Source organism: Dermochelys coriacea, chromosome 7, assembly GCF_009764565.3.
Source record: "Dermochelys coriacea isolate rDerCor1 chromosome 7, rDerCor1.pri.v4, whole genome shotgun sequence".
NCBI lineage: Eukaryota > Metazoa > Chordata > Testudines > Dermochelyidae > Dermochelys > Dermochelys coriacea.
In genome coordinates, this window is record NC_050074.1 from 110,184,079 (window position 1) to 110,197,628 (window position 13,550).

A 13,550-nucleotide genomic window follows, 5' to 3' on the forward strand; every position below is an offset into this window, starting at 1 on the left:
GTTCCACACAGAATTTGGGCCCAGGAATGTTTGGCACTGTACAAACACATACAAAATACAGATCTTGCAAAGTCTTATGTAAAGTTAAGCAAATGCATAAATGTAGGATTGAGGCCTACCTGTTTTCTTCTCTTTTGAGTACCTCTTCACTGGATTGTGTACAATTCTAGAAATGGAAAATTGTGTCTCACTGTTCTTTGAACATGTCAATAAACTAGTGGATAAAGGAGAATCAGTTGACATAATTTAGACTTCCAAAAGGCCTTAACCAGGTCCTTGACGAGAGGCTACTAAAGAAGCCAGCAGTCATGGGATGAGAGGCAAAGTATTGTCATAGATCAAAAACTGGCTAGAGACAGAAAGCAAAGAGTATGATCAAGTGGTCAGTGTTCATCAGGAGCCTCAAGATTCCATACGAGGACTTGTTTAATATATTTATTAATGATCTAGAATGGGTGGTGAGTACTGAAGTAGCAAAATTTGTAGAAACTACAAAGTTATTCAGGTTAGTCAGGATCACAGAGGACTGTGAGGAACTTCAGAGAAACCTAAAAAAGGAAAGTGAACGGGGAACACAATGGCAAATTAAACTCAGTGTTGATTAATGCCAAGTAATGTACGTCGAAGGAAAAATATTAAACTACTCTCACAGGGTTCTAAATGACCTCTATCAGCTCAAGGGACCCTGGGTATCACTGTAGACTGCACAGTAAAGACTTCTGCTAAATGTGCAGCTGCAGTAAAAAAAAGCTAGTAAGTTAGAATGCATAACGAATGGGAAATAATACAAAGAATATTACAATGCCTTTATACAAATCAATGGTGTGGCCTCCCCCTGGAATACTGAGCACCGCATCTCAAAAAAAGATATAAAGGGCATAGTAAAACTCTCATACAGAGATTAAAAAGATTGGGATTTTTTACCTTAGAAAGGACATGCATAAGAGGAAGCATGACAAAAGTATATAAAATAATTAACTGATGAAGTAGATTTGGAACCACTATTCTCCCTATCTCATACTTCAGGAACAAGGGGATGTTCAGTGAAATTAAAAGTTGGGAAATTCAAAATTGATTAAACAGTTTTTCACACAATGTGTAATTAGACTGTGAAACTCACCTCCACAGGAAATTGTTGAGGACAAGAAGTTACCAAAATTCAAACCAGGTTTGGATATGGATAAAAAAATATATGGAGTTATAATTAATTATAAGAAAATTGGAAGGAATATTAAACTCTGCTTCAGGGTTTAGATCAATAACTATGGGAGATCAGGGAGAGGTCTATCCCACATCTGTCTACTCTGTGGTTATTACATCTTCCTCTGACTCACCTAATATTGGCCACTCTGAGAGACCGGATACTGGACTAGATGGTCCACAGGTCTGATCCAGTATGACAATTCCTATGTTCTATCTCTCCTTTTTTGAGAGTGGGGGTAAGAGGTGGAGAAAGAGAGAGAAAATATTTCTAGAACATCTACAATGCTTATCAGAAGTCCTCCATTCCACACCTAGCCTCTGTTTCGATTCCTCCTGCTCTCCCTGCAATTAACAGAAACAATCATTTATTTCTGGTAAAATAACTATTTGAGAGAGTGCTGGTTGCTTCCCAGCTCTCATCTTGTTATTAAACCACCATATTAAAATATATTGTTATGTGTGTTGCACTTTAATTGTTTTGAAACTTTATATATGTTTTTGTGGCTGTACGATATTGAAACAATGAGAAAACATAAAAAGAAATCAACAATCAAAAGAAAACTTTATTCTTCTGTTAAAAAAGTAAAAATTCCGTTAAAAATATAGCAAGACAAGAATAAATTGTCTCCTCAGCACCATAAATAGCCAGACTTCAGACCTGAGCCTTCCCCCTACTCTACGTTCTATATAGTTCTGGAAAATGTGCTCATGTTCAGGGAAGCCAGTGCTGGAAGGCTTTCATCTGGTGAGGTGTGCATGTCTGGGCTCAAGAGTAAAACTTGTCATGTCGTGTTTTCCTTGGTTTTATGTTAATATGTTATGAATAGAGCAACCTTAACTCACACAAAATTTGTTTTTCTGTATTCATTTCCCAGAATTTTCTTTTTTAGTTTAAGAAAGGATCTCCAACCTCCCTTCACACAGCACTAAGATCTAAAGTGATCAGCAAACTGATTCCTGAACTGGCTGAACAGTTTGATGAAGAACAGGCTCTTCAGCTTTAGTGGCTGTTGCTTTCATGAAGACAGGGAGCTCCAGAGCTGGGTGAAACAACTTCACAAAGAATAAGACTCCTGCTGCGACAGCTGCTGCTTTGTCAAATATGCTGTTTTCCATTAAACTGTTTAACTGGTTCAAGAGTCACATTCATGAACCTGCTAAACAGCTTCACGGAGCTCTACAAGCCAATAACTACTACTAGTTCAGAGAGCATCCAGTAATCCTGAAACTGAAGCCAGTTCAGCAGCTGTGCTCAGCCAGGACCTAAATCACAATCTCCCTCTCCTAAAAACAACTAAACCATGGACTCGGTCTGCTAGCTGTGATGTAAACCAACAATTATGTTTCAGAGTAGCAGCCGTGTTAGTCTGTATTCGCAAAAAGAAAAGGAGTACTTGTGGCACCTTAGAGACTAACAAATTTATTAGAGCATAAGCTTTCGTGAGCTACAGCTCACTTCATCGGATGCATTTGGTGGAAAAAACAGAGGGGAGATTGATGAAGTGAGCTGTAGCTCACGAAAGCTTATGCTCTAATAAATTTGTTAGTCTCTAAGGTGCCACAAGTACTCCTTTTCTTTTAACAATTATGTTGTAAATCCCTAGTCCCCCCTCCCCCATTTGTACTTAACAAAACAATTACATAATTTTGGAGAACCCACCAAAGTCTCACTAGATTATTTCTTTTTGATTACTTTCTACAGATGGTTGTTTTTACGCTAGAGGAGCCTGGAAAATCATGACACTCAAGATGAACTTTGTTTTGGTCATTTTTAATTGATTAGAATTCAGAAACTAATCAGCTGCTTTTCTTGAACACCTCAGACAATACAAGTTTTCTGCAGAGGTTACCTGCTAAAAAGTTGTGGCAAACTGTTTTTCACATAAAGCAAAGAACTTGGATTCCTTTATGTGCAAAACTGAATACAATTTTAACTGCCTTAATAACTTTTAAAACCACTACCTCCAGCTTACAAAGGCAGTACTGTATCTTGATGCTTCTGAAGACACTACACACGCCAGCATTTAAAAGCATGCCCTGTGTCATCGCTTGAATAAATGCACCCCCTTAAGGAAGGTGTAACCCGGCATAGGGTTTATTATAAAGGTGCTCTGTATAATGTGAAGTCGGAAAATCACGGTTGTAAAGCGAAGCCCTGGGCAAGAAGACAGGTTTCAGAGTAGCAGCCGTGTTAGTCTGTATTCGCAAAAAAGAAAAGGAGTACTTGTGGCACCTTAGAGACTAACAAATTTATTAGAGCATAAGCTTTCGTGAGCTACAGCTCACTTCATCGGATGCATTTGGTGGAAAAAACAGAGGGGAGATTGATATGCACACAGAGAGAACATGAAACAATGGCATGTTCTCTGTGTGTGTATATCAATCTCCCTACTGTATTTTCCACTGAATACATCCGATGAAGTGAGCTGTAGCTCACGAAAGCTTATGCTCTAATAAATTTGTTAGTCTCTAAGGTGCCACGAGTCCTCCTTTTCTTTTTGGGCAAGAAGGAGTCCTTCACATAGGCCCCTATCTTTAGGCGAGGTCAGGTAGACAGCTTTTCTACATTATAGCCTCTCGCAGCACACGCTTCCTAGCAGGCAGCGAGGCCTCTCCCTACGCGCATCCACCCTACAAACAGCCATCGCCTCACTACCTGGGGGACAGCAGCTTCGAACCTGTAGCCCTAACAAGGGTCCTGCGACAGCGCTCCGCCAGGGGGGAATTGTAGGCGGGACGGTTGCTCCGCGCCGGACTGTACCACCCCGCGGGAGCTGCACGGCAGGAGGAGGGGTTTCCGCTTCTGGACACGTCCGTGCGTGTGGGTCACGTGGTGCTCTCCCTTTCCGGCCCAGCAGGCTGCCTGGCTGGGCGTACGGAGCCGTCCGCCGCCCCGTGAGGAGAAGCTGCTGCCCCCCCCGCCGCCATCATGCCGGTGTATTTCCAGCGGCCCGAGAATGCCCTGAAGCGGGCGAACGGTGAGTGCGGGCGGGGCTCAGGGCCTGCCCCGCTCCCGTCCCTTCCCCGGAACGTGTCCCTCCGTGGCCCATTGTAGCTGGGTGGGGAAGGCCCCGGCCTAGGCCTGGCCCCGGCGCTGGGATCAGCAACCGGGGAGGCTAAGCCAGGACCCGTCTGTTGCGGCTCGGGCGGGGGGGGGGGCACATTCAACATTTCCCTCGCGTTGGGCCTCTCGCCCGCCCTCCGAGCCGCAGCAGACGGCGCCGCCGGGCTCCTCCCCTGTGTGGGGAGTCGCCGCCTCAGCGGGGCCCTGCTCGGCCATGTGGCGCGGGCGGGATATATGCGACAATAAACCCTCACGGTTGCCCTGCGCTGCCTGTGTCCGATTTCGAGCCGGGGCGCCTGGGGAGGGCAACTGCCCCGGTTCTGTGCCGCACCGAGTACGCTGATCTCGGCCGATCTCATGTAAACACCGCCTCTCACACGGCAGCGTTTCCTAGACTGTACCTCCCAGTACTGCCGCAACAGCCACTGCCTCTGATGAAGCGAAGGGAAGCCGTCAGCTATTGTACAGCACACTGCGTGGCGCCAGGGGGAAGGCAGGTCAAGGGCACACGTCATTCAATTTCTCTCTTTGTACTGTAGCAGCATCTTGGCACGTGAATCCATCACTCAGTAAAAGGATAGCCCTTGACTCTAAACATGCACAGATTAAGGTGTGACAAAACGCTGCCAGATGGATGAGACAACCAGTGGGATGAGGGAAGTCAGAGTTACAGTAAAATGAGGAAAGTATTGGACATCGCACAGACCTGCCTAGCCAGTTGACAAACTGTTGTGTATGACACACTGTTCATTTACACACAGTAGTCACTGGGCAACTGCCATGGTATTGATGCAGAGTGAACAGAACTTTGTTTATTAAAGGTCTTGTATGAGAGACCTCTGCACAATACATGTTTTTTTCTCAGTACATTTGGCTGAATCGGTCCTGTTGGAATATGAGATATGTGTATGAGGTCAACTACTTTCCCCATATTGTTCTTTACAGGCCCCATATTTAACAATCCACTTCTAGTTAACTGATCTTATTTTATAGACAGCAAAAATATCAGTTATGAAACTCACTGTATAAACAGTAGTATGTAGTATATGCACACCCAGTTTTAAGGCTAATACCACTAAGGACTGCTGCTGAAGTACCCTATACCAGCTTCCAAGAACAAAGCCTGACTGGCTGTGGTTATCAACAGACTCCTACCAAATTGAATATGCAGATTTAACACTTTTTATATTCAGTGTAACTTGTTTTAAATAGCCAGCAAAAACCATCTAGAAGAGATGGTGTCTGCCTAAGGTTCTGATCCTGCTAGGTGTTGCCAGCTTCAAAACGGTAACATGCAGATCTGGACCTAAAGGTACCACAAAGTTATATTGGATGGTACATGAGGTTTGACATGGCACCTTAGGAGGTGGGAGTTGTGTTTTGAAGATGGTCCTGAGTGCAGGTTTCTCTGTCACCTTAATAATGAAGTCTGGAACTGTCAAAGGTGCCTAAGGGAGTAGGGCGCCTAACTCTTAGGATCCTTTGAAAATCCTGTCCAAAAAGACTGTCTGCCCTCCAAAACCATGACTATAGTAATCTTTAAATTACATCTGTCTGAATGACAGACAAACTACCCAGGTTCTGTATTTCCTGCACTCAAGATGCAGGTCAGTCTTTAGTTATTCATCTGATGGCAAAGTGCATAGGCACCTGCCACGATTTTGAAAGCACTTCACAAAAATTAATTAAACTTCACAATTTTATTATTTTGATTTTTATGGTACTTTACACAAATTAAATAATACTTAACATGAAGATTTAAATCAACATTTATAGGACTGCCATGATGAAATAATCCCCCAAAATGATTTTCATAACTCTGGGATATGGGGGAAAGGAAGATCTGGTGTTTGTATTTTGTATGCGATATATTGAAAAGTGGGTGGTTGTATTTCGCATTTGCTTCAGTTTCTGAATGGGCTCTACATATAGCCATATGTAGAGCATGTTCCAGTAATCTTATCATAAAGAAACAAAGGCGTAGATAATTGTAGCAAGCTCTATGTCAAAAAAGGATATTTTTTCTGTCACAGATGGAGTAAAAATCGCAGTTGGCCACTGCCACTGATAAGGTTTTTCCTATCCACCTACACAGCTAAAACTCTCATTCAGGCTCTCATCATATCGCATCTCAGTTATGGCAACATTCTTCTCTCTCTGTCAAACGTAAGCTGCTTGTCTTCTTTTTCAAGGCCCTTCACAACCTATGCCGGCCCTATGTATCGTGTCTCGTTCACTAGCAAAATGGCAACTCCCACTGCTGATTATGCCAGGCTCTATCACCCACATATTAAATTCAAACGGTAACCTTTATACTTTCTCCCATGCTGCCTCTTATGCTTTGGAACAGCTTTCTGTACACATCCTCAAAGCTATCCCATTATCCTCCTTCATCTCTCTACTTAAAACTCTCCTCTGCCATAGTGCTGACAAAAAACTTGACCACAGTTAGGCCACTAGTGTGTCAAGACTACCCACCAATCACGCTGACTAATACTATCCTTGTACTCCCTTGTCTGTCCACCTTTTGTCTTACATTTAGATTGTAAATTCTTTTTGGCAGGGATTGTCTTTTTGTTCTGTTTATACAGTGCCTAGCACAATGGACTCCTGGTCCATGTCTGGGAGTCCTAGTGACTATGCATAATGACAGGTTTCAGAGTAGCAGCCGTGTTAGTCTGTATCCGTAAACAGAAAAGGAGTACTTGTGGCACCTTAGAGACTAACAAATTTATTAGAGCATAAGCCGATGAAGTGAGCTGTAGCTCACGAAAGCTTATGCTCTAATAAATTAATTAGTAATATTAATAACTTATTAATAATAAATAATTAAATAATAAATACTTATTAATAAATTTCTAGTGACTATGGTAATACAAATATTTAATAATAAAACCTGAGAATTGAGAAATGGTAGAGAATTTAATATGGTTTCTAGTGAGAATTTGTATTGCAAATAGTGGACATGCTCCCTCAGGCAAGGGTGTTGCCCAGATTTTAAGAACATAAGAATGGCCATATGGGGCCAAACCAAGCCCAGTATCTTCTCTTTTGATAGTGGCCAATGCCAGATGCTTCAGAGCAAATGAACAGCAGGAAGTCATCAAGTGATCCATCCTCTATCATCCATTCCAAGCTTCTGGCACTCAGAGCATGGGATTGCATCAACATTTACAGGATCTGCTCATCTTGGCTAATAGCCATTGATGGACCTATCCCCCATAAATTTACTTAATTCTTTTTTGAAACCAGTTATACTTTTGGCCTTCACAACATCCCTGGCAATGAGTTCCACAGGTTGACTGGGCGGTGTGTGAAGAAATACTTCCTTGTGTTTGTTTTAAACTTGCTGCCTATTAATTTCATTGGGTGACCCCTGGTTCTTGTTTTATGTAAAAGAGTAAATAACACTTACTTTTTCCACACCATTCATGATTTTGTAGACCTCTGTCATAGCCCTCCTTAGTCATCTCTTTTCCAAGCTAAAAAAAATCCGTCTTTTTAATTCCTTTTCATATGCAAGCTATTCCATACCCTTAATCGTTTTTGTTGTCTGTCTCTATACCTTTTCCAGTTCTAATGCATCTTTTTTTGGGATTGGGTGACCAAACTGCAGAATTTAAGGTCTGAATGTGGGATGGATTTATATAGTGGCATTATGATATTTTTGATATGATATTTATTATCTATCCCTTTCAAATGGTTCCTAACATTCTTTTAGCTTTTTTGACTGCTGCTGCACATTGAGTGGAGGTTTTCAAAGAACTATCCACAGTGACTCCAAGATTCCTTTCTTGAGTGGTAAAAGCTAATTTAGACCCTATCATTTTATATGCATTGTTGGGATTATGTTTTCCAATGTGCATTACTTTGCCTTTGTCAACATTGCATAATGACAGGTTTCAGAGTAGCAGCCGTGTTAGTCTGTATTCTCAAAAAGAAAAGGAGTACTTGTGGCACCTTAGAGACTAAATTTGTTAGTCTCTAAGGTGCCACAAGTACTCCTTTTCTTTTTGTCAACATTGAATTCCATCTGTCATTTTGTTGCCCGGTCACCAAATTTTCTGAGATGCCTCTGTAACTCTTTGCAGACAGCTTTGAACTTTACTATCTTGAGTAATTTTGTATCATCTACAGATTTTGCCACCTCAGTGTTTACCTCTTTTTCCAGATCATTTATGAATATGTTGAATAGCACTGGTCCCAGTATAGATCTCTGGGGGACACTGCTATTTACCTCTCTCCGTTGTGAAAACTGACCATTTATTCCTACCCTTTGTTTCCTATCTTTTAATCAGTTACTGATCCATGAGAGGCCCTTACCTCTTATCCTATGATTTGTATACTTTGCTTAAGAGCCTTTGGTGAGGGACTTTGTCAAAGGCTTTCTGAAAGTCCAAGTACACTATATCCACTGGATTATCCTTATCCATGTGTGTGTTGACACTCTGAAAGAATTCTTATAGATTGTTGAGACTTGATGCTCCTTTACAAAAGCTGTGTTGACAGTTCCACAACAAATCAAGTTCATTTATGTCTGATAATTCTGTTCTTTACTATTTTTCAACCAGTTTGCCTGATATTGAAGTTAGGCTTACTCGTCTATAATTGCCAGGATTGTTTCTGGAGGCTTTTTTAAACATTGGTGTCACATTAGCTATCCTCCAGTCATCTGGTACAGAACTGATATGGCTATGTACTTAGTAGTTCTGCAACATATTTGAGTTCCTTCAGCACTCTTGGGTGAATACTAGTGACTTATTACTGTTTAATTTATCAATTTGTTCTAAAACCTCCTCTGACACCTCAATCTGGTACAGTTCCTCAGATCTGTAACCTAAAAGGGATGGCTTAGGTATGGGAATCTCCTTCACATCCTCTGCAGTAAAGATTGATGCAAAGAATTCATTTAGCTTCTCTGCAATTATCTTAACCTTCCTTAAGTGCTCCTTTAGCACCTTGATCATCCAGTGGCTTCCCTAATTGTTTGGCAGGCTTCCTGTTTCTGATATACCTAAAAAAAAATGTTGCTGTTAGTTCTTGAGTCTTTTGCTAGTTTTCTAACGTTATCTCTGTCTTGTCAGGATCGAGCCTCAACCAACTCCCAGACTTGTATAGAAACTGGATCATTTGTTCCAGTCTACCAGCTGGGTCATATCCTATGAGAGGAGATAGTTCAGCCTTTGTATTGGACAGCTGATAGCTTCTTCATTTAAGTGATATAGTTGAAAAGAAAAAAATAGGATTTAAGGACGATGGGACAGAAAACAATAACACAAAGTAAGGTGTTTTGCATAGCCATTGAAGGATGAATCATTTAAATTTGTATACATTTAGAATGATTAATCTTCCACATCTCAGCTATAGTGACGTAGAAGACCTGTGTTGCAGTTTGGCCCTTTGGGAACTCTTTGGGTGCTCTTGCTTTTGTTAAATTATCATTAATTACCTGAAAACTTGAGTAAGAACTTGTCCTGCGTGAGCTTAATGCCTATGATTTTGGGCTTTTAATTTTTAATTGTGTGCTGTAGTCAGCACTGAGAATCATGACTGGGCAGACTAGCATTCTCACTGCAGGACTGAACTAGTCTGTCATGTTTATTCTCATAGGTTACAACCTCCAGTTGAGCAGTAATTGACCCATATACTGTGTTCAGCAATAAGAACAACCTAAATTGTGAACTGTCTGTAGTTTTATTTAAAAACATCATGGTGAATTTAAAATGATGCTGAATGTCATGGGATATCCAGATTTTGTAACACTGTAATTTATATACTGTTTTACCTACAGAGGGAGCAGACAGTTCCTCTTGCGCGAAATGACTGCTCACATAAGCTAGCCTCCTAGCATTTAGTTGAGTGGTTTCAGAATGAAATGCCACTTTTGTTCTTGATTTATATTGTGGAAACCATTAGCCATATTATAACGTTATTTCCATTTTTTAAGTTCTGATCTCTTAAAAGATAAATACTGAATACACATTTAACTTTCCCATCTTTCACCACCTTTTGACAACTGGATGATGATTTTTGAAGGTAGCTCTGACTGTTAGACTGATACAGCATGTGATGTGCTGCTCTGGCAGCTTGGATTTTCTTTTGCTCTTGTGTTACCACTTTGTCATTTCTTTGTTTCTCTGATCCCCTCCTCCATTGCCTCTTTCCTCACTTATTATGGGGGATATCACCAGTTTTTAAGGATTTAGGAAAATACTCACCCCTTTACATACATGTTTCCCTCTTCCTTTTACCTGATCTGTATTTCTTCCTCCTCTTTTCTGTCATCATTTTTTCTGTCCTCTTCATCCTCTCATCTCTTTTGCCTCTCTTTTCCAATTTTTTTTATTGCTGTTGCACAGTTTAAAAAATGACTTTTGTTAGTGCGGGTGTGTATCTTGGGAGTTTTGTGTGCTGCTCCAAAGTAGTTTGCTCCTGAATAGCTTAGTGCATTTCATGCTCCACTCTACACATGCTACAGGGAGGGCAAAATTGAGCCATGATTACAATGCGAGGTCCTTTTAATAACTGCAAGCACTCAGCCTCTGCACTTGAGGGCTGGTAAGGGGTTAGCAGTCCCCCTTGATGGCATGATCCTTAAACCTGGGTGTATATATTTCCCTGTATATTATTAATTATACTTACATAGACTCTGATACTGTATTTATAGCCACAGAGGTAGACCTGTGCTTTGTGCCTATATGGAACTCTGATGTCACTGAAGGACAGAGCCATAGGGTATGTCTACACTGCAGTGTAAGCCTGTGTCTGTGGGACTCAAATTCACAGACTAGGTGTTTCAAAGCCCATGCTTAACTGTCCACACTTATTAGTAATCATGGGTTTAGAATTTCTGGACTTGGGTCTCACACTAGCACTCATGTGTCAACACCGTACCGCACAGACCTGAGTCAAACCAGCCTATCCCAGGCTTCCTAGTGCCCTCCCCAGTTGTAGCTCTTGGTTCATAGTGCACTGTGGGAAAACTTCACTGTCCATCTAGCAGCACTTTATCAGAAGTTGCCTCTGCACCAACACATCCAGCTGAGCTGTCTTTGGGTCTGTACAGGCGTCTGGAGCCAGTCTGGAGGTATCATTTAAAGAACTTGTACTGCTTGCGCTGTCACTTCAGGAAACGGGCAGAGCATCCATGAGATACTGGTGGACGTTTGGGCAGTATTTCCTGTCCTACCGAAGCACATCTAGAGGAGGAGAACAGTACAGACATGGCAGAGTCCAACTGGCAGATGCTGCTTATGGCTCTTGGTATAGCTGCTGATACTCCCTCTCAGGACTGGCGCCTCTGGAGCAGGGCCATAAGCAGAAACTGGTGGGATCTTATCTTACGGACCTGGGATGACAGGCAGTTTGTCCAGAAGTTGTGCATGAAGAAAGTAACATTTCCAGAGCGTTGTGAACAGTTTGCCCTGACCCTCCAGAATCAAGACACACGCATGAGGGAGGCCATGCTGGTCCAAAGTGGTGTGCTATAACCATATGGAAGTTAGCTACTCCTGATGCTGCAGGTCTGTTGCTAATCAGTTTGGTGTGGCAAGTTGACTATAGTAGCAGAAGTATCTGAGGCAGCATTGTATGTGATTTATCCAAAGGTAGTGGGCATAAATAATGTCCCTGAAATAATTGCTGGTTTTGAGAGAATAGTGTTTTCAAACTGCCCCAGGACCATTGATGGGACTAATGTTCCCATAGTTTACCCTCCTCAAGGAGCACAAGAGTATGTAAACTGCAGAAGGGTATTACTCCATTGTTATTCAGGCTCTTTTTGACCACAGAGACTGATTTTTGGAAAAGTGCATGACAATAGAGTTTTCTGCCGATTGGGAGTTTACCTTCATGGGCAGACTGGAACCTACCAAATGACATTGTCATAATGCAGTAACTCTCCTCGCTGTTGTTCTAGGGGACTCGTGTTTGTTCTCTTTTGCCTGGAGTTATGAAACAGTACTCTGATCACAAAGACGCTGGCAAAAGAAGGTTTAATTACATGCTCAGTAGGTGTAGAATGGTGGTTGAATGTGCATTTGGTGCTGTTTACAGAATCGTTCGGAATCCTCTGCATTATTGTGGCTTGCTATGCTCTTCACAAAGGTTGAGAAGCCATGGGCAAGCCATTTTATCTGAAGTGGATGTATGATAGTGAGGGATTGCTGGACCAATACACTCAACCGGAAAGTGCACCTGTCACAACTGGTGCAGGATTCACTCATGCAACAGAAATCAGGGATGCTTTGTGCACTCACATTATGAACTTGCATGGACCAATGGATGAAGGAGAATAATATGCTTCTGAATGCATCTGAATAGCAATATCAACAATAAACTAAGTACTATCATTTCGGGAGGGGTAGTGATTGTTATGAATTTTTAATTGAGGATGAGATAACTGCTTACAATGGGGTAGTGGGGATGGTGGGTTTTATGCATTTTTACTTATGGATAAGATGAACTGTGGTTTTTACTTATGGATTTGAAAAGATGTATTGAGACGTTTTGTTGTATACGACGTCCAATTATGCCTCCTCATTTTTTTAATCTTTATTCTTTTAAATATATATTTTATGCAGTTCATCTGTAGTGATTGTAATAAACTTTGTTAATGAATCCAAAGCCTTTATTTGTCATTCTGCAATACAATCCTGTTAACAATATTAAAAGCCTGATAGGTAGGCCAGCTGCCATGAAATGACCAAAAGGGAAATTAAATAAAATCAAGTGCATACACAAAGAGTGAACAGTGCAAAACCATGAAACCAGTGCAAAAAAATAAATACATTGAAACTCTCCGACTTATGAGTGTCCCCAACCTCTCCATTCTTTGCCCTTCTGGGGCATGTTGTGTGCACTTTGAGCTGCATGGGGGTGGAGGACTGCACTGAGTACATTTTCCCAGTCCAGCTAGCATTCAGTGCTGGTTGCATGGGCCACAGACCCATAGAATTGTTCAGAGTTCCTGGTTTGCAGGATATGGTGGCATGGAGGGGACTCAGGACATGGTGCTGGCTCAGCAGGTGCGGGTGGAGCCAGGAGCCTGCACTCTCTCAGCTGTTAGCAAGCAGCCTCTCAAATAGGTCTTTCTCTCAAGTGACATTCCTGCTCAAAGAACTGCACTGCAAGTATCTCCTCACGCTCTTTGCATCTCTTTGCCTTTCGCTCTGTCGTGAATTCTTCTCCCTCTTGTACTGGTGGTTGCCCCTGTCCAGGATGTCTGCCATTAGGTCGTCTCAGACAAACATCCTCTTTGACTGCATTTTGCAGGTTCCTACTG

General features: G+C 41.8%; 1 protein-coding gene across 8 annotated transcripts in view; it reads left to right on the top strand.

Annotated features, from left to right (window-relative positions):
* Positions 1 to 3,866: 3,866 nt before the first annotated feature.
* EIF3A (eukaryotic translation initiation factor 3 subunit A) overlaps positions 3,867 to 13,550 on the top strand; it is a 54,867-nt gene continuing 45,183 nt past the window's right edge. For all 8 annotated transcript variants that reach the window (XM_038409296.2, XM_043518894.1, XM_043518898.1 and 5 more), the window contains exon 1: positions 3,867 to 4,181. In XM_038409296.2, the coding sequence (XP_038265224.1) occupies positions 4,133 to 4,181 (49 nt within the window). In that variant the 5' untranslated portion in view covers positions 3,867 to 4,132. The remainder of the gene's footprint in view (positions 4,182 to 13,550) is intronic.